Source organism: Oreochromis niloticus, linkage group LG10, assembly GCF_001858045.2.
Source record: "Oreochromis niloticus isolate F11D_XX linkage group LG10, O_niloticus_UMD_NMBU, whole genome shotgun sequence".
NCBI lineage: Eukaryota > Metazoa > Chordata > Actinopteri > Cichliformes > Cichlidae > Oreochromis > Oreochromis niloticus.
Genome location: NC_031975.2, coordinates 20,522,943 through 20,543,255, shown reverse-complemented (window position 1 = coordinate 20,543,255; position 20,313 = coordinate 20,522,943). Strand labels below are relative to the sequence as shown.

The 20,313-nt window shown below is 39.5% G+C and overlaps 1 protein-coding gene and 1 long non-coding RNA gene across 5 annotated transcripts in view; both read right to left on the bottom strand.

Moving 5' to 3' along the window:
- Positions 1–1,013: 1,013 nt before the first annotated feature.
- LOC112848014 (uncharacterized) lies at positions 1,014–2,081 on the bottom strand. The gene is made up of 2 exons (XR_003221885.1): positions 1,945–2,081; positions 1,014–1,238 (listed from the first exon to the last, which is right to left on the bottom strand). It is a non-coding gene; the product is annotated as an uncharacterized LOC112848014 (long non-coding RNA).
- A 9,517-nt stretch (positions 2,082–11,598) lies between these two features.
- septin8a (septin 8a) overlaps positions 11,599–20,313 on the bottom strand; it is a 35,575-nt gene continuing 26,860 nt past the window's right edge. For 2 of the 4 annotated variants that reach the window (XM_025910771.1, XM_025910770.1), the window contains one exon: positions 11,599–12,420. In XM_025910771.1, coding sequence (XP_025766556.1) covers positions 12,252–12,420 — 169 coding nt within the window. In that variant the 3' untranslated portion in view covers positions 11,599–12,251. Of the gene's footprint in view, positions 12,421–17,599; positions 18,759–20,313 lie in introns of those variants that run through there. The other 2 variants (XM_005452562.4, XM_019363935.2) reach the window with 2 other exon arrangements.

Below are 20,313 nucleotides of genomic sequence, written 5' to 3'. Positions count from 1 at the left end.
AGTCTATCGTGGGAGAGTGTGTTTATGTGGTGGAGGAGAAAACTGGAAGACCAACACAGATATAAGTATATAAGAATAGCATGATTTTAGGGTTTAGTTTTAGTTTAGTTTGAGTTTACTAAAACTTTACTTTAACTAGCTGGAGACACCAACAGACTAAATAAACCGAACAGGAAGGCTGACTCTGTAATTGTCTGTTGGTTGGTGTTGATTGGTGTTGATGGTTGGTGTTTGTAGTGATTTTTGGTAGCTGTCATTGGTAGTTGTAGTGGTTGGTTGTTGTAGTTGGTTGCTGCTGGTTGTTTATTGTTAGTTGTTGTAGTTTATTATTGTTGGTTTCTGCTGTTCGTTGGTTGTAATTGTCATTTGTTATTGGTGGTGATTATTGCCAGCTGCTGCTGTTGGTTGTTGGTATTGTATCATTATTCAACTGCTGAAATACAAGAATTTGTGAAATATGGGATTTTGTGTTTTCCATCAAATTGTATTGTAGTTATATCTAAATTATTTAAACAGTTAGCTGTTAAAAATGTACTAAAGTTACATTTGAAGTGAGGGAGACACTATGTGATAATTTCATTTGCTCACTGAAGATCAGGCTGAAGGCAAAAAGGCTGCTGATACAAGTGTTAAACAAAGATAACTGCAGCACAGCCTCTCACAGTACCATTAGTTATTGGCAAAAAACAGATTTTAAATTTAACCTGTCATTAAACACAGGTGTTTGCCTTTATGTATAATTCCTCTATGGACTCGATTTTATGGCAGCTGAACGTAGCAACAGAGTAGCAAATAAAAAGAATGATGTGTGGCTGGTTTATGGGCTGAAGTGCGTTTAAACAATAACTTAAAGCACATAGCAAGTATTTTATTTCTTCATGTGAGAGCAAGCACTACTTCAAACCGGTTGTCTGGGTTTCATATCAAAAGCAGGCTGCTGGATTAAAGAACCAAGCAACAAAAACACCTTTTACTGTTTTCAGTGTTTGGTGTCGTGTTTTTTGTTGCGCAGCATCTTAATTTGACTTCTCTAAAGGCCACACAAGGTAATCTTCCTGTTCAGAGACATCACTCCCAGATCTGACTAAATGGGAGCAAAAGGGTCAGAAAACAGTCACTCCAAATAATAGTCTTATCATCCGTCCATGGTTGGGAGACTGTATGAAATGCATCTTGGGTGCAATTAATCAAATTCTGCTGCCAGTGGTGACACATTGATGAATGCTCCCATGTTTTTACTGGTTAAAGACAAAGGTGGAAACAAAAGAAGCAAATTTCTGTGTGATTTCTTACTGTCACTCAAACAAAACAAGTCTTTACACTTCTAGAGAATCTGAGAACCTTGTATTGATCTATTCAAACATTTTTTGTTTCTTTCTAAGTGCTTGTTTTACTGTAAAAAGCCTCACATAGGTGTGATTCATGATAACCGGATAAAACTAGAGGTGAGCTTTTATGAGCTTTCATGAATTCTTATAACCAAGTTTTCTACGGATTCTGAGGGCGACTGAGGTAAACAACCTGCTGTAAAAATAAAAATGCTTTATTGAGCAATACTTAGTATGGATTGCAACATCCTGCGGTGGTGCAATACCAACGATGGGGTTTCATTTGTTTTTCTGAGGTTGGTAAAAATTTATGTAACAGGAAATTTCATTTGACTGTGGCATTTTGATACCCGCATTCAGGCTATCGCGTGCAGCAGATCCGCGCTAGTTGCACAGAAAGTCAAGTTGGGGTTTTTTTATGTTTTCCTGCTATGGTGCTTGATATGGTATAATGTGTTATTCTATGTGTGTGTGTGCGTGTGTGTATATACATTCTTGAGCACCTTTATGCATCTAAATCAAACTCTTGAATTTGTTTTAAATACTAGTGCATTCCTAAATAGACTGCTCAAAAAATTAAAGCAACATTTTCAAAAAACAATGGGAAAAAAATTACCATGCTGGATATGAACTGGGTCGGGAAAGAAAGGATGCCACGTCATTTGACAGAAATGAAAATTATCATTCTGTAGAGGGCAGGGGTCATCTTGTTCCTCCTTACACAAAAGAGCAGATATCAGGCCTGCTGATGGGTTAAGGCAGTGGTTCCCAAACTTTTTTTGCCAGTTTCACACCTCAAACATTTAGTAAATGATTAAGCAAATACAAGTAAACGGCAATAAATTACAGGTAGTAATAAAATAACTCTTTTACGCTGCGTCCACACCTACAGCGGTATTTTTGAAAACGCAGCTGTTTCTATGCCTTTGGGCCTTTCGTCAACACGTAAACGGCGTTGCGATTCACCGAAAACGGAGATTTAAAACTCCTTTTTTGCATTTACGTGTGGACGAGGATTACTGAGTTCGTCACGCAACGTCAAAGCTATGTGCCTCTTTTCACGTCACGCTGTGCACCACGTTATTGTTTACATGAGATGAATTGCAGAATGGCAGATAGAGACAAAATACTGTTAATCTGACTATCTTCAGGTTTCACACGCTTACATATACACGCAGTTACTGTCCCTGCATTTAGAAAGGCAGAGGCGTCACAGTGTGATTGTTTTACATGTAGTTGTTTTTTTTCCTGTGTAATAATATTCAACATTGCTATCAATACATTTTTCAAAAAATGCCTCTCTGTGCAAAATGGGTTTAAACACAAACAGCTGTGGGATACTGTTTGTCCGTGATTTAGACAGGGGGAACAAATTACGGCAGGATCAGCCTGATATTATTTGTATCCCACTGTAACTTTACTGCATAAAGAGCTAACATGTCCAAAATGTCAGGAATAGTTAGTCATTACAAGAAGTGTTTGTGAACTAAAAATCAAGAATGTGGGATACTGTTTGTCCGTGATTTGGAGAGCCCAGCGCGTGCTCCCGACACAGGGAAACTAATTTTGCAGGGGAGACCTACCTCGGCACTTGTGCAGGTGAAGCAAAGGGAAGATATGCTTCACCATATTTTCCTGTCTTTGGCTTGGAAGGAAGTTGGTTTGGAAACATATTTGGCGATGCTTCATCTCCTGCTTCGCGTTTGTGTGGGAGCCCCATCAAAAACCTGTCCACAGTGTCCAAGCGCTCTTTTTTTTTTTTTTTTTTTTTCTTTTCATACCGCGCCCCCCCTGGCCCCACACTTTGGGAACCTCTGGGTTAAGGAATGCCTTCTATGGTCTTCTCATAGAGTAACTGCCTGTCTCCTGGAATCTCCTCCATGCTCTTGAGACCATGCTGGGAGACACAGCAAACATTCTGGCAATGGCACGTAATGATGTGGAATCCTGGAGGAGCTGGACTATCTGTGCAACCTCTGTAGAATCCAAATATCACATCATGCTACCAGTAATGATACTGACCCTAGTCAAATGCAAAAGTAGTGAAAAACAACAACAAAAATGTCAGCAGCCTCCAAGTATAAAAGCATTTCTGTTTTGGGTGGCTGTCTCTTTGTTGCCCCTTTAGTGCACCTGTTGTTAATTTCGTTAACACTAAAGCAGCTGAAACTGATTAACAACCCCCTCTGCTACTAACTGCCCAGATCAATATGCCAGAAGTTTAACTGACTTGATGCTGTACTTTGAATTAATGTTCCTTTAATTTTTTGAGCAGTGTATTTATGTTGAAAGGGTTCATAATGGCGCATAGCAGTCAGTATACACTAAAGCATGTATATATTTGTAATATCATTGGCTAAGCCATCTTTTCATTTGGATGCATACCAAATAAGGCTTCCGTCTTACATATATAGTATTTTTGTATATTAAAAGTTGCATAGGCTTTAAAAACAATCCAGTGATAGTTGGGCTGTGTGTTTTTTGATACAGAGAGATCAAATTCAGTTCTACTATATGGTGGTCCACTGCCTATCAAGCTAATACTTGATAGGCAAGCTAATACTGCTGACACAGCACTTCGCGCCTGACCAAAGGAATGCCGATGCTGTACGTAGAATTGGTTTGTTTAAGATCCCAATTTCAGACTCTCCTTCATTAGGCTAAAGCAGCTAAGCTATAAGCTCAGACAGCACCAGATTAAACAGTGTTAAACTAAGCTAATGGCCCCTGTTGACCACCCCCAACGCGTCGCCTCTATGCACACAACTTCAAAGCAAACAGTAAGACTACACAAGTCTACAGACTTGAGCTGAGATAAAACCTGTAGCAAGTTTGCAAGAGTAATGTGATTGAGGGAAATTAAAATGTTAGATGCACATTTCTCTCCGTGGTGCATGAACTAACATTCATTTCAGCCATCACAAAATGTTTAATGCTACAGAGAACTGCAAGTTTCGGGCTTATGGAAAGAATTTCAGTCAGATTAGATTTCAGGTTTACAGATTAAGAATTCAGGAGTAGTCCTTAAGGTAAACAGTGTCTTAGCAGTACATTACCCACAGTATTACCAAACAAAACTTAACACAAAGAAAGAAAGGTGAACTTTGATGTCAGTGAGAGAAAGATTAACAAAACTCTTCTTCTTCATCTGGCTGCTCTCTTTAGGGGTCAACCATCTCACCCGATCCCTAGTGTCCTCTATCACACCAACCTTCTGTAAGTCCTTCTCCTTCTTGCCATCTCTCTATGGTCTTCCTCTTTTCCTCCTGCCTGGCAGCTCCATATTCAGCATCTCTGACCTGAGAGAACAAGGCAGGACATATGGATGCACCAGCTAAGACAGATAAAAGGGGGCACAACCACTAAGAGACTTAAAGACATATTAAAAAATTTTTAATAGATTAGTAAATGAACCGGAAGCCAGTTAGGGGAAGCTAAAATTGGGATGACACGCTCTGGTTGGTTGCATCAGATTAAAATCTAGCTGCAGTGTTTTGCACCAGTTGTGGGCGAACAATACATCGTAGCAGGTCTCACCACCATAATGTAAACCATCCCTTTTACTCTTACTGCTATCCCTCTCTTGCAAATCAGCCCTGAGACTCATCTCCAGCCACACCACTGTCAAACTAAAGATTTCCTCTTACTTGCAGGCATACATATTACACATGTGCTTTCTATCCCACAGCTATACAAAAGATCTACCTGAAAAGGTCCATCCATCCATTTTCAGACACTGAGACCTCCCTGTCTTTATCTTCCTGGCCACCTCCTCCACCTCATGGGGGGGGGGGGCACCAAGGTGTTCCACAGCCTGCCAAGAGAGATAATTTTTCCAGCATGTCCTAGGTCTTCCCTGAGGCCTTTCCCTAGTAGGACATGCCTGAAACACCTCACCTAGGAGGCATCCTAATCAGGTGCCTGAACCACCTCATTAAAATAAAAAAGTCCTAATTGTAAAATCAGACAAAGCCACAGAGTTGTGAGGCTGCAAGATCTCACAGCCCTGTGGGGAATGAGCTGTAGCAAAGGACTTTGGGGGGGAGGGGAAAGAAAAGGGACAGGACCAGTAGCATCCCAGCAGTGAGAAGAGGAATGGATGGGATTCAAATGGAAATATTTTTCAGGTAGAAAGACCAGCTGCTGTTCATCCTTCTGCCTCTGAGCCGGAATGATTCCCACACAGGATAAACCGAGAGCAGCTCCTTATATTTCAGCACCTGAGCAAACACCATCACTTTCCTGCTGCACACAGCACAAATCTTCCATTTCCAGAGCGAGCTCGCCCATTTTGTGTGACGGGTCCCGTATGTCTGACCCACTAACACATTTCTGTTTATCAGGCGGCGTTACGTCACGCCAGTGGGCGGAGTCTAGTCGTTCAAAACACAGCCTGTCTTCAAATCCTCCCAGATTTTTTTTACGCTTCCCACCTTTTTTTTTTTTTTTAATTTATTTTGCTCTCATTTTGCAACCACCCGCAGCTTTTTCGGTACTCGGCGCCTTTTTTACTTTTTAAAAATTGTATCTGCTCTTCGTATATAATGCGGTGGATCTCCGACCTTTCCGACCTGCTTTTTCTTCCGAGATTGACTTCACGAACAGCATCATCCTCTGTTGTTTGTTTTCTGGATGCTTTCGATGGATATGGATTGATTTAAAAGCCGTATAAATGCACCTGCCGTCGGAGAGACACTCGGCTTTTAAAATCGCAGAGGTAAGGCTGAAGTGGAGGGTTAAAGGGAACGAATTCAACGGGAACAAATGTTTTTGTTTGCAGCAGCAACAACTGTGCAAAAGGCTGCAGGAGCAGCTGCGGCGCATTATCCCGCCTGGAGCCCGTCTGCATTGTGCTGCACGTACTGCACAGCAGAACAAAGTCCATACTTTCAAATGACTTCGAATTTGCATTTTGTCAACAGTGTCGAAGTCTGGGAAAATGGCGTTATTGTTGTCGAGCAGACTTGAGCGCGCAGTTCATTTCCTGCTTCGCTTCTTTTTCTGAGTAGAGCAGATTGTTTACCAAAGCAGACTAAAAACCGCCGCTGCAAATTTCGGTTTCGAGCCAATACCAAGTGAGCGCAGGCCCAGTGTTACCGATACCAGAACCGATACTGGTGCTTTAACCTTCTGTAGGCAATCTCAAAAGTACATTTCAGTTTTTCTACGTGATGAAGAAATGCCGCTGTAGTAAATGAAATCCATCTGTAAGCACGACTCTCTGGGTTACATGTGTAAAATTACAGATTAAACTTTGGTAGCTTGTTGCCCAGACTTCCCTCTAATTATAAAACTTTCTTTTTCTTACTATGAAACTATTTTTAAAAAACAAACAAAAATTCTAAAGTAGATGCAGGAAAAACAGGAAATTTTGTTATTTAATAGTTGTAATTAAACATGTAATGTGACCCCACTGCTGAGGTCTTTATTATTAGGAAATCCTATATATCCTTTGAAAATACTGCATTAAATGGCAGCATTTAGACAAATGTGTCTCCTTTCTGATTAATAGGAGAAATATATTGAACTTGGGGGGGTAGAAACAAGGTCAATTATCAATCCTATCCATTAGTATCAATCCAATACTAATATTACTGTTGATACTGTCGATATTTGGATCGATTGACTCATCTCTACTGTGGATCGTGGAAATCACTTTTTTTGCACAAAACTGGTTTATATTTAAAGAAGCTGCTCAAGTTGCTGTTTCTGTGAAACGTTTCAGCTTCCTGAACTTTACTAAGCTGCTATCATTTATCTTCTATTAATTAATAGAGGAAAAAGAATGTGATAGCTTTTTAAAATCTCTTGCTTCTTGTCTCACCCAACCCTCCCCCTACCATCAGGTGTGTGTGCCCTGGGTGCAGCCTGGCCTGTGCTGTGGATGTGATGAAGAACCCAGGAGCTGCGGAGAGCCGTCGGCTGGACGGCCTGCTGGAGGCCGCTCTGGTCCGAGAGGCTCGCCTCTGGAAGGTACCAGTCTTCAAAAATGGATGCATCCAGGTGAGCCAATAGTTGTTAGGGGATGCATAAATATAGGGTGTCATTTTTGCATTTTCAAGAGTAAAGGTAAAGAGTAAAGGTGTTTTTTTTTTTTTTTTTTAATGTTTATAAAGCACAGACATTTTACAGGCAGCTCAAACCTTTTTTTTTTTCTTTTTTTTTTCCAATGATATAAAAAAATGCAATGATGCCAACAGAAAATCAATTTTGATTCGGTCAGTAAAAGGAGCCGTTCTTATGACAGGAACCAATAAATCTCTTCATCTCAAAGTAGTTCAGCTGGTATAATAGAAAGGCAGCCTGTCATCTGGTTTTTATGTTGCTGTCATTGTGCCTCTTAAAGCGGTACCCACAGCAGAAACCTTACAGGTTCTGGTTTGCGCCAGGTTGCATTTTATTCTTTCATCTAAAATGTAGTTCTTTGCACATGTAAATCATTAATCGGTGGTTTTATCCTTTGCCCGCTCAGGGTGCTGACATCTCTTCATCCCAACACCAAGAAATGATCCTTTGGCTTGGAGAAATGAACAGGCTGTTTCATTTCTGTCCAGAGACCTTTGCACTGGGAGTGTGTGTCCTCAACCGTCTGCTGTCTACTGTGAAGGTAGACAACAACACGTGATGGTGGTGGTGTCTGGCTTTTGGTTTACACTTTAGAATAATGGATTATGTAGTTTTAAATTAAGCTGCATATGCAACCAAAAATTCAAAGTTGCATTGCGCACATTTCACAGCTGATATTGTGTATGCACACCCTGAGGGGCTGTTAGTTTATCCAGTGCTGCAGGAACAAAGAGGTGAGAACGAGGCAGATCTGTACTGTTGCAACATATCATGTACTTAAGTTATCAATTGTGATGTTTGATTTAATTCCCGCGGGTCTTTCTTTATGGAGGCAAACTAAACAAATCCTTTTGTGTTTTATAGGCTCAAACAAAGTACCTGAAATGCATTGCTTTTACCTCACTGCTTCTGGCTGCCAAAATCAACGAGGAAGATGAGGTAAGAGAAATAAGCTACAATGCAAAAATGAAACCAAGAGTTTAAGGCTCAGTCACAGAGTAAAATTGGAGGGCAGCCTCCTTGCGACTGTGGGGGGGAGAAAAAAAAAAAAAAAAAAAAAAATCAGTGGTTGCCGGGTGACTGCACTGAATTTATGTACTTTGGTTATTGGGTTGGGGTTTTTTTTGTTTTTGTTTTTTCACACAACTACTTGAGCGTGTGATATCCTCACCCTCCACATTGGATTGCAAGGTGATTGCACAGGTTGCCAGTGACTCAGACTCACTGCAATCACTCTCAGACTGACTGGTAAAGGTTTGCATATATTTGCTGTCTGATTTATAAACGTGCAGATTTCCAAAACCTTGCAATCAATCTTATTCAGTCTATGCAAATTACTGAAACTCCTCTGCAACACATCTCTTTTCAGCAGGAGACTAGCCAACTGTATGTATTCTGGTAATATTCTTGCAGCAACTATGTCACTATTTATAGAATTTTCTAAACTGAGGTTCTGACTGGACACTTAATTTAGCATGTAGATGGCAACAGAATTGGATTTTCACCGATTTATCACAGTAAATTGCAATGTTATTACAAACTGCATGTAGTTGCCAACCAGTTGCAAACTGATGGCAGACTAACTCCGTCTTATTGCCGTTTCAAGGCAAAGGCGACAAAATCACAAGTTTGTTGCACATGATCGCCAATGATGATTTTAAAAATAGAAATAAAAAATAAATAAACACCTCTGACTTCAGTGCATTTTCAAAACATTATTTATTCATTTCCCTTTTTGTCTGTGTGTGTTTAACAGGTTATAGGCTCTGTTAAAGACCTGGTTGTGCAGAGTGGATGCAACTTTTCAACAGCGGAGATTCTTCGCATGGAGAGGATCATTCTAGACAAGCTGCACTGGGACTTGTACACCGCAACACCCATCGACTTCATTCACATAGTAAGAGAGAATTCAGCAGATTGACAAGCAGACAATTTTTTTTTTTTTTTTTTTTTTTTTTTTTTTTTTTTTTTTTTTTTTAAATCTGGACCTGAACTCTAAATGCTTCATGAATTCAGGTCCTGGTCTTGCATAAAAACACAGGTGGTACAAAAGCGCACATAAAACTGTCATGCTTGCATCATGTTTGCTTCAAGATGGCGTTCACAAACCCTCACACCTTCACCTCCCCCTAAAGTAAAGAATTGGTCCTCGTAGTGATTGTGCATTTATTTGATATGACTCAATGTGCCTACAGTTATACATATTAATATAACAAACTCCATTCAGTTGATAAACAAATCCTGCATTTCACTCAAAGCATATCTGGAAAGCTGGATTGTGTTTTTCTTCATGCCACTGTTTAAGACATCAGATTTTATTTCTTTATTTTTAATGAGCAAAAATTCCAAATTTGTTTTTCAGGTTCTGAAATCCAGATTTTAAATAAATCCTCCAAAGATTTAATCCAGACATTTTTTTTTTCTTTTTTTTTTTTTCTTTTTTTTTTTTTTTCACTTCTAATTCATTGGCAAAGATGACATTTAGTGATTCATAGACTATTAAATTTGTCCATTGCAGAGTAAACAGATGAAAGAATTCAACTTGGAATTAAACTTGACATTAAAATAAAGCTTTAGTGCCACTTTGTGATCTAAAGATTTGACTTGCAGTCTCCAGAGTGGACAAAATCAAGTTTTTGTGTTTTTTAAGCAATACATCAAGCGTTATGAGGCTTCTCTAACACAGAAGGCTGCATGTGCAAGCTGCAAGCAAAGTAAAATACATTGCATATCAGGCCAAGGCACTTCTGACGAACCCTGCAGCCTCGCTGTGGAGACCTAAAAGATGAGCGGCCAGGAGGGTAAAAGATCAAGGATCTCTTAAAATTATATCAAGGGTAACCGCTCAAAAGCTTCATGTTTACGGCTTGGATCTGTGGCACTACTTGTTAAATCTTCCCAAGTCATTGCCTGAGGAGGTAACCGCTCTCTGAACTGTCAACACACACACTATTTAGATCCCCCCCCCCCTCGTGCAGTTGGGCCTCGGGCTGTATTCATAATGCTTTTAAGTGAAAGTCAAAGAGCAAAAATTCACGGGACTGAGGTAAACGTCTCGCCTGTGAAGGTGCTCTAAAGCAAAATCTTTATCCATGTGATAGAAATAAGGCTGGTTGTAGGCCAGAAGCTGGAAGCTTTATGAATACAGCCTTGACAAATGGTTAAACTGAACTCAGCCACATGCTTTACGAGTTTTACCTACGACTCGTGATGCTCCCTTTCAAATGCATCTGACTCTTTAGAAAAGTTAAATATTGTTGTTTTTTTTGTTTTTTTTTGTTTTTTTTTTTTTGTCTTCTCATGGATTCTGACTCTGTCTCAACCCACACTTCAACGACCACCAACATTCCCAACAAATGTATAAATAACAGCGTGATTCTGAGAGCAGTCTCTGACTTCTTGTTAAAGCCACCAACCATAAACTGTCCCCCCCAAAAAGCAGCTTGGCACATTCAGGCTGAATCCCCACTAAACTTGTAAGAAAAAAAATGGCACTCCCCCTCCAGGCTGATATTTATGTCACAGGTTTACCGAGTGCGGTTCTTATTGTGGATCTATTATTGTCCTAGCGCTCGACTTTTCAGGTATTACAAAATCCAAGACTTTTAAAATAAAGACATGATGTATTAATAAAAACTATAATAAAATAAAGACATTTTCTCTCTTTGTACTATTCAAATAAATACTTTAACTATACTTTTAAGTATGTCAATTACATTCCCCCAGCCCTGAAGAAGTTTCCCTTCACTAAATAAAACTGTATTCTACCGTTGTCTACAAAACGGCTAACAATAGACTCTATCGATTAATTTGTCACAGACGCTCCACCATGACACTTTGATATGAATAAATAAGAGGATTTACAGAGTTTTCTTCGTGTTACCTCTCGTCGTTCTTCAACATCCAAGTGAAACTCTTGGAGAAGCACAATCAGCTGTGTGACGCTAAAAACCATGTTTACTGCTACATTACCCTGAAAAGGACTCCAGAAAGAAGTGTAGTGGTGGGGGGGGACTCAAGAAATTATGTTGTGACTTTAGCGCCACACCGCTGAATCTGCAGCTCCAAGAACATCGCACTTTCTTTGAATCCCATGGCTTATATTTGCTACAGCGTAAAAGACTAAATAAAGCAGATGAACCAAACGCTATGTGAATAAATGAATGACGGGGTTTGAAACAAAAGCTGGATGAATGCATTCCTCTTTTGATTCTCGGGATGTTCATCTAAACCAAAAGACTGAGCCAGCTTATTCAGCCTGTACTCACTGGTTTTAGTGAAGCAGATTAATTAGTTTATGTTGCTATTTGGAAAAACCACCTTCTTTTTCCACTGAGCCCCAACTCAGGTTTGTCAGTTACCTCCCACAAACGGTAACACAGAAAAGCACTGCACGTACGATACGATACAATGAGATTACAATAAGCAGTCGGACAAAGAGGAGGGGGGTTTGGCGGGCTTCATTAGCAAAACCTGCACTGCTAGAGCTTCAGGTTTGGACCTCTACACTCACCTTTGATGAAGAGTGGATGATCAATCTGCAGATTGATCATGTCTTTGTTGGTGAGAAATTTGAGTAAAAGGGATGAATGATGTGCAGTTAAATGCACTGGTATACTTTGATATAAATCTAGCAGGTTAGGAGTGGGCGATGGGTGGACAGACGATGAGATAACAATGACATCGTTATGCTAACATTTTGGTCTCGATTATGTTCTTTCCCCCCGTTGGTCCATCCTAGTTCCACGCCATGCTCGTCTCCGGCCACCCCCACCTCATTCCGTCCATCGGTCTCGGATCCGGTGTCGGCTGGTACCCTGCAACAGACCCCGGTGTCCTCCCCGTTGGGCTGGGGAATCAGAAGAGACCTCCCGGCCTCCAGGTGGCGTTGTGGACCAGGCAGGTGCAACACTGTATGGCTTGCCACCAGCTTTGGCAGTTCAAGGGCTCCACATTGGCTTTGGCCATCATCACTTTGGAGCTGGAGGCACTCACACCCGACTGGTTCTCCGTGTTAACGGATCTGCTGAAGAAAGCACAAGTAAGAAAAAGCACCTGCTGCTTTCTCTGGTCACGTTAAACATCTTAACGCAAGATCTTCAAGATATTCAGGGATTAACACATGCTACAGCCCAACCAACAGTTTCATGTATTCTGCAATCAGTGGTTGATTTTTAGCTCAAGTAGATTTTACCACGTATGCGATAATGGGGGGGGGGGAGATAATGGAAAACATAGGCAAAAACCTGGACAGTATTGGGCGGTTTGTTGACCTCATGCAGAGAAATGTAATATGTTGAAAATCTAGCGCTTTCAGTCCACTCCATGAGTCATAGCAAAGCAGTCTATCTCAAAATCCAACTGGAAAAATCCCAAAACCTTGCCCATAGCTGTAAATCTGCAAGTTGCTTTGCAACCTTGTTGTTGGGTTTTTTTTTTTTTTTTTGTTTTTTTTGTTTTGTTTTTTCCTGATCGAATTAGTGTCATGGCGGTCACTGATGTCCACTGTGCTCTCAGCTTTTCATCTGTGCATAAGAAATAAAGCTGAGGCCATAGGACAGAGACATAACGACAAACATTTGATCGTAGGAACTGTTGCACATCAGGTATTTCTATTTGTATACCACCAATTCACAAAAAGCCTCAAGATGCTTTAAATCCTAGAGTATTGGACTGAACTCTTATTTGCTGCCATGTCCAATTTTTAATTAGATAAGTAACTTATTATCAGTAACCCTGACAACAAGCCTGTACAGGAAGTAACTAACAAAATGTTGTTTAAACACTGTCTTCATTGTTTGTATTATGTTGCAATTTCCATTTAAAAGCATATGAACACACCAGTCACAAGAAAGACTTTCCTACTCTGTGGGACCATCTGAAGTATAATAGACTAAAGTAGAATCGACAATATAGTCTGTAGGCCAACGTTTACATCATGCTTGTCTCTTCTTTTTCTTGTTCATCTCACACACATTATCATGTTTCTTCTTGTTCCCGTCTCCCAGGTTGACAGTGCGGAGTTCATCCACTGCAAAGAGGTGGTGGACGAGTACCTGCACAGCCTGGAGTTCTCCCTGACGACCAACGCCGTCTACATTTTCGACAGCACTCAGATCCAGGAAGAAGAGCGAGCCCAAAGCCCCACGCGGCACTTACAAGAGTCCAGGAGGGGCCGGGGCGATGGAGAGCAGGGGGACTCGGACGAGTATTACGACGGATTCGGAAATCTGTATAACGAGGAAGCGACTCCCGGGGCAGAGGGGAGCGATCGCGACGGTTCGTTTGAGCAGGAGGACATCTCGTCGTGCCCGCCACTGCACCCTGCCGTCAACTAGGAGGACATTTTATTCACACCGTCCACCTTTCGTCCATAAGGACATCGTGGGACCAGATGCTCCTCGCTAACCATAACATTTCAAGATTATTTTTTCTTTTTTTTTTCCAAAAAGAGTTGGCTAATGTAAAATTTAGTATTACTTTAGTCTCGTCTTTGCACTTGTCCTTACTGACTCTGAAGGTGTCAGGATTTTTTTTTTTTTTTTTTTTTTTTTTTTTTTTTTGTCTTATTCTGATTTTGTGGCTTGTTCTTGGCAGCTGAGCTGAAGCTGTGGGGAATCACTTGCGTTACCAAAATTAGATTTGAATGTTTCTCTTTAGTGCAAAGTTACTGTTCTACCTGTAAAGGCCTCCTTCCCCTTACTTTACAACCTACCTTTGGTTCACATCAACCCCAGATTTTGGGGGTGGTGTTTTTTTTTTTTTTTTTTTTTTTTTTTTTTTTTTTTTTGAAGGCCTGTTTATTTGCTTCTTTTCCAAGTTTGACAGTGTGCCCACATGTAGTTGGAGGTAACCCGGTGCTCATGCCCCCCCTTCCCCGAGCCACACAGCACTTTGATATTTAAAAAAAAAAAGAAAAAAAAAGCTTTTCTTTTTTATACAAATAATTATATATTTTTAACCTCTTTTTATTATTTTAATCTTAACTCTACTAAAGTTTTCCAGTTTTGTTAAATGTTTATTTACCCTTTTATTTAGAAAAGTTACATTTTTACTTAAAAGCTTTATTTCATGACTTAATTATGCAAATGGTTTTTATTAAATTAAGTTTCAGCCTGAGTTGGTTTAAATTATGCAGCTGTTACATATCATAGCCGAGCACCTTTGGGAGATTGATTCAACACTAGAGCAGAATAATAAAAACAATGGTGATTTTTTTTTTTTGACAGCATGAGATTATCTGGTTGATGATGCAGCATCAGTGATAAATTAGCAATATTTTTTTTAATTATGTACTGTATGATAATCTGAGGTTGACCTATGGGATTATTCTTTCCTCTGATTTGTAAACTGATGAAGGCTGATGGATGGAAACGCAGTGTCTCTTGAGGAACTTTACCTCCACCACTCTACCAATGCTGGAGAGACTGATCTTTGATTTTATTTTTTTTGTTTAGGTGGCTCAAATTGTGTTTAGTCTCAGTAACATGATCTCTAATGTGAACTAGTTATTTTCTCATTTGTAAAGTCTGCTTTGACTCATCAAGTCGATCTGGACCAAGCCACACATATTCCTTCAGATACTGAGGCAGCTATATCTTATTGTTTTGTCTACCATAGAAATAAAGCTATGATTTCAAAAAATAAAGTCATTTCCTGATTTTATTTTTTTCAATACCAAAGGTCTGCAGCTGGTTGGAGCAAACTTCATGAGACTGGAAGGTTGCCAGGGTCTACCAAACAACACTGTTGGTCTGTTGCATGTATACAGTTAGACTTCATTGTAACCAGTTTTTTTTGCAACCGCAAAAAAAAATGCAATTGAATAAATCTGTTTGAATATATTAAAAAATAAGAAAGTCAACAGATTAGCTCAATACCAGTGATGCGGAAAATGCTAATTTGCTATTAAGGAAAACTTGAACCGCTTTCATTCCTAAAGATGTCTCCTATACAAATGTTAAAAGACCTATTAGCTGGATGTTTTTTGGTTTTTAGTTTTTTACTCAATTTTTGCTTGAGATTTAGAGATTTTGTCAATTATTCTATTTGAGAAAGATCAAGTAGTTTAATATACAACCTCAATTCCAAACAAAGTTGGGATGGGGGGTCAACTAAAGGCTGGAAAAGTCGGTGACACTAAAAAAAAAAACGGGTGGTGGAACATTTTACAGCTAATTGATTACTTGGCAGCAGGTCAATAACATGACTGGAAACTGCATCTACAAACTGTGGAATAATGTTCCTCAACATAAACTTGCAAATATTTCATCACCTACAGTACATATTATCAAAGGATTTAGAGAATCTGGAGAAATCTCTGTGCGCAAGGGACAAGGCCAAAAATCAATATTGGATGCCCAGTATTTTCAGCGCATATTATTTAAGTTAAATTATGATTTCCCATGAATGTTCTGAACTTACTGGAGCCTCTATACATAATTATGTAAAGCAGTTTCTTTTGTCAGTGGTCTGTTGTGCTTGTAGTTCGTTCAGCCACAAAATTTGAGCTCACAATCAGTCGTAATTAGGTAAAAACCTTTTATCTAGTCAAAGCCCTGAAATACGTCATGCATCTCAGCAGCTATCACATATCTGTCACTGGCTTTGATGTTGTGGCTCAGTCCAAGTATGTACATTGAGGCTGTCAGGGTGATTAGCAGGCAGCTTTCTTGGCAGAGTGTTAGTGTACTAAAGCACAGAGAGGAGAGATCTCTGAACATATTGTAGGGCTGAATGAGGTCCAGTGAACTCTGCAGGTGGTAGACAGAATAATACCAATGCTGGCAGATCCTTCACAATAAACGGAAAACCATCTCAAACAGTTAAACTGTTTAATTGAGTCGAGCACATGGTCTATGTGAAAAAATAATAAAATAAATACTAATACTAATACTTATTATTATTATTATTATTAGTATCATCATCATCATCATTATTACCATGGATAATTCTAATATTAAAAAATAAGAATATATAACAGTAGTTTGGGGGGAGGGGGGGTTCTGGTGGTTATTTTTGATGGTTCCCTAATGCTTTAAAGAGGAATCAATTACCCAATAAAATATATCACAGATTATTATAGTCTGTGTAGTTTTTCATTGATAATAAATATAGAATTTATATACATGTTATATAAATGTAGAAAAGAAATGCACTTGTCTCAAAGAGTACCTGTTATATCATACAGCAGTTAGTTAACACTAGCTGCATGAAAAAGGGGGATGCCCCTGGGCTCATACCCAGATCTGTATTCATGACATGACCATATTAGGACACAAAACACACAAACTAAGTGTTTTGTGCAGTAAAAATACAATATACCTCACCTATCTGATATTTTGTTCATATTCAATACGAGCAAGCAGGTCTGTATATTAAGTTGCATTCAATTAGAAAAGGTTACTTATTGAAAGAGAATGGTGGACGGAGTGAACAAAGATCCCGGTCACTTATGAGCATCTGCCCAGTTGGTGGCCCAGGCAGATGCTCACAGAAAGCAGCAGTGATGACTGAGGTTGATGAAGATCCACCTTTTATGACCCATGACCTCGATCGGGTGGTCAGGGATCCCTTTGGCGAAGAAGTTACAGATGGAGTGTCCAGAAAAGAAATCTGTAGAATTCTAAATAATGAAAGAACTTAACTGAAGTGGGGAAGGAACTGGATAGGATGTGGCCGGCGTCAGCTCGTACGAGTTTACTTTAATAGTTTGTCATTTTTTTGATATTTACTATCTTTCATTAAGATACTCCTGGACAGCAATTAGGTCAACTTATACAAACCACTCTGTTCCCAATTACCATAGTTTATATTTTCATACTGGAATGATGAAAAAGCTGAAATGCAAACTGAAGGGAGGACACAAATTGCATAAAAGGTCAATGCATTTCACATAAACCTTTTCCAAGCTCTCGCTCCTTTGACAAACACACAGCCACACCCAACAGAGGTGAGCAGTGATGGTGAAAGCAGGGAGGATTGTGTGCTAAGCAAACAGCACTTTGTTCTTCAGTTAGAGATCGCTACACAGGAAACACTGCCTCAAGCTGACAGCTGTTTGGGTTACAGCGAGGGGCCGTCAGCCTCTGTGTGCTGTCTTAATGCGCATCTGAGGGAATGAGAGTCTTCACCTGCCTGTGCTTCACTTTCAGCTCCCCGCTGGGTAAATATAGACAAACAAATCATGGCAGAGACGCATCAAAGTCAGGAGTGGAAGGGTGGGGGGGGTTGCATTTATTTCCAAAAGACACACAGTAAATACAGCTGCTCTCTTCTACATCTGAGTGTAAACGCGTCTACATCAAGCTGAATAGTTTCCTGAATCCTGGGTTTACGTCAATATACTGGCTTTGTGTTTGCGTCCACTGTCATAACAGTCACATCGAGACGATCAACTCACCATTTACAATAAAGTTAAATCACTTACGGACAATGTACACAATCATATGTGCTTCTTATAACAATATCAGATTTAAAAACTAGTACATTTTGCATATTAAGCTTGGTAAGCTCTAGAAAATATTCACATACATTTAATGAGTTAAACTGAAACAGCACCAGAATATTGCATACATTTTTTTAAAAGACTTAGGATTATTAGGTTTAGGCTGTCAGCACCTATGTGTATGCAATATGCAGTACACAGGTGCTCAGTTATTGCTATTTAAGTATATTATTTGGGCTTAATTGATAAAAAAAAAACAACTTTAACCGACTTTAACCGACACATTTTATCTGGGCAATATTTCAGAAAGATCATGTATTTAAAAACAAAAATCTTTACTGATATCTTCTTTGGAAGTGTCACTTCTATTAAAAAAAAGTTAAGCACATCTTATTATTTTTTTAATACTTGCTGAAGAGTTTCAAAAATGTTGCCCAGGTGTTACGTTGTAGTACCAAACAGTCAAAGGTTTGAATGGTTTTAAGCTCTTATTTCTTGTGTGGATAGTTAATGAAGAAACAAAAAGAAAACAACAATATATTTAAATCACAATTAAGCAAAACAAAACGCATATACATACATATATATTTTTAAAAAAGTGTCCAAAGGAAGAAAAAAAAAAAAAAAGCAAAACAAACAAACAAAGATCCTGAATAAATGAGATGGCCTCTGATGGACTGTGAATATTTTATGCTCATCATCTCTCACCATCTTTCACTCTTTTCTTCCCTGTGGCTTCACCATCATCATCATCCTCAGTGTCTTTGGTCCGTGTGCACAATATCAAGATGGAATGTCATAACAAACAAACGAAAACAAACAAACAAACCAACAAAAAACAGATGTTGTCGCTGCTATGGTGATGGAGGACAAATCCATGGCCGTGTGTGGAAGGGTATACAGCGCCCATAAATTAACTGAAAAACAACCACAAACAATAAACAAAATAAATCGAATGAACAAACAGCGACTTTACTGAAATAATAAATGAAATAAAAGAGAGGGATCAGAAAAGGAGCACTGAAGCAAAGAAGTTAGGAAGCTCAGATAAAATCGTAGCGCGTGTGCTGGTGAAAGAGGTGTGAACCTTTTAAACTACACTCTGTATGATGATTACTTCAAACATCAGTCCTGAGTGAAACGGCCAAAAATGATGTTCGGAAAAGCACAAAATGGAAGTTCTGCAACATGAACAAGAGTAATGCACGTGAGCGGCCACAAGATGGAGCCATATGTCGGGTGAACTTGGTGGGAATGACCATGAAGATTTCACCTATGACCAAAGCTTGGCATACACACCGAGATGCTTTTTAACCACTCAGACGGCCACAAGCTTCACCCAAAGCCAGCTCTGATTGTGATACAGTGTGTCAGGGACCGCCAGCAAACAAAACAAAACAAAACTAACACAGATAAAGAACTGAAAAGGAGCTACACGACAGACGAAGTAAAGTGAAACCTGAACATTGTACACGTTTGACTGTCTGAAACGGTCTCCACAGTGGATATTGACTGAAATCATCAATATGAGATTAAAGTGCAGACTTTCAGCTTTAACTCAAAATCCTGAAGGAATGTGCAGGAATTACTGCTATTTTTTGATATATGTGCCCCATATTCACAGGACAGGCAGGTAGAAGCTTCGTGGCCAGGTCATTTCATGATAAACTGAGCAGATAAAAGTTGGTTCTGAACTTGCAAGTACTGAACTTGCATTTGGTAGCTCCTCATAAGGATTTCAAAAGGTTATCAGCTTCAAGAAACTTCAAGCAAAACTTGTGTTTTACTACATGAGTTTTATGGAGGCTGAGCAAAAATGTTGGTCTAAGATCGAACTCATTTTATAGCTTCAACAGTCAAGTTGTACTTTGTGTCTTTGCTTTACTAGACTTGACCTTTTGCATATAAAGGATTGTCACTTTATCATTTTATCCCATCAGAAGGCCAAGACTAAACCAGAAAAAAGTATCTTATCAAAAGTATGTGAACAAGTCGGTCTAAAGACAAAACAAGCTGAAGGTTCTTAGAATGCAGCTTTAAACGAAGGAATTTCAAAACAATGCCAACTGAGCTTTGAAACAACCGCAGCACCTGGATCCCTGCTGTGATGGGTGAGCTATAGATCACTATGCATCTCAGTGCAATATTGTACTTAAAAAGAAAGCATAAAGTATAAAGTGGAAGATTTAACAACAGTGTACACGATGAGCACACCCCTATTGAAACATCAGTTTTGCCCTTTCTGAGGTTTTCACTACCTCCTCACTGAGTATCCTGAATAATTAGAGCGAGGCGAAAGGAAAGAGTGAAAGCACAGGAAATGTTAAGCTTGGGCAGGACAAAAAGGAGAGGAAGTTTCCTTAACGCATGCCAGGCCTTTATAACAGCTGAAATGCTTGTGTATTGGAGACAGGTCGACAACAGGTCTAAAGCAGCAAAACACGCTCTATTCAAGGCTCCATAAAGCCACGG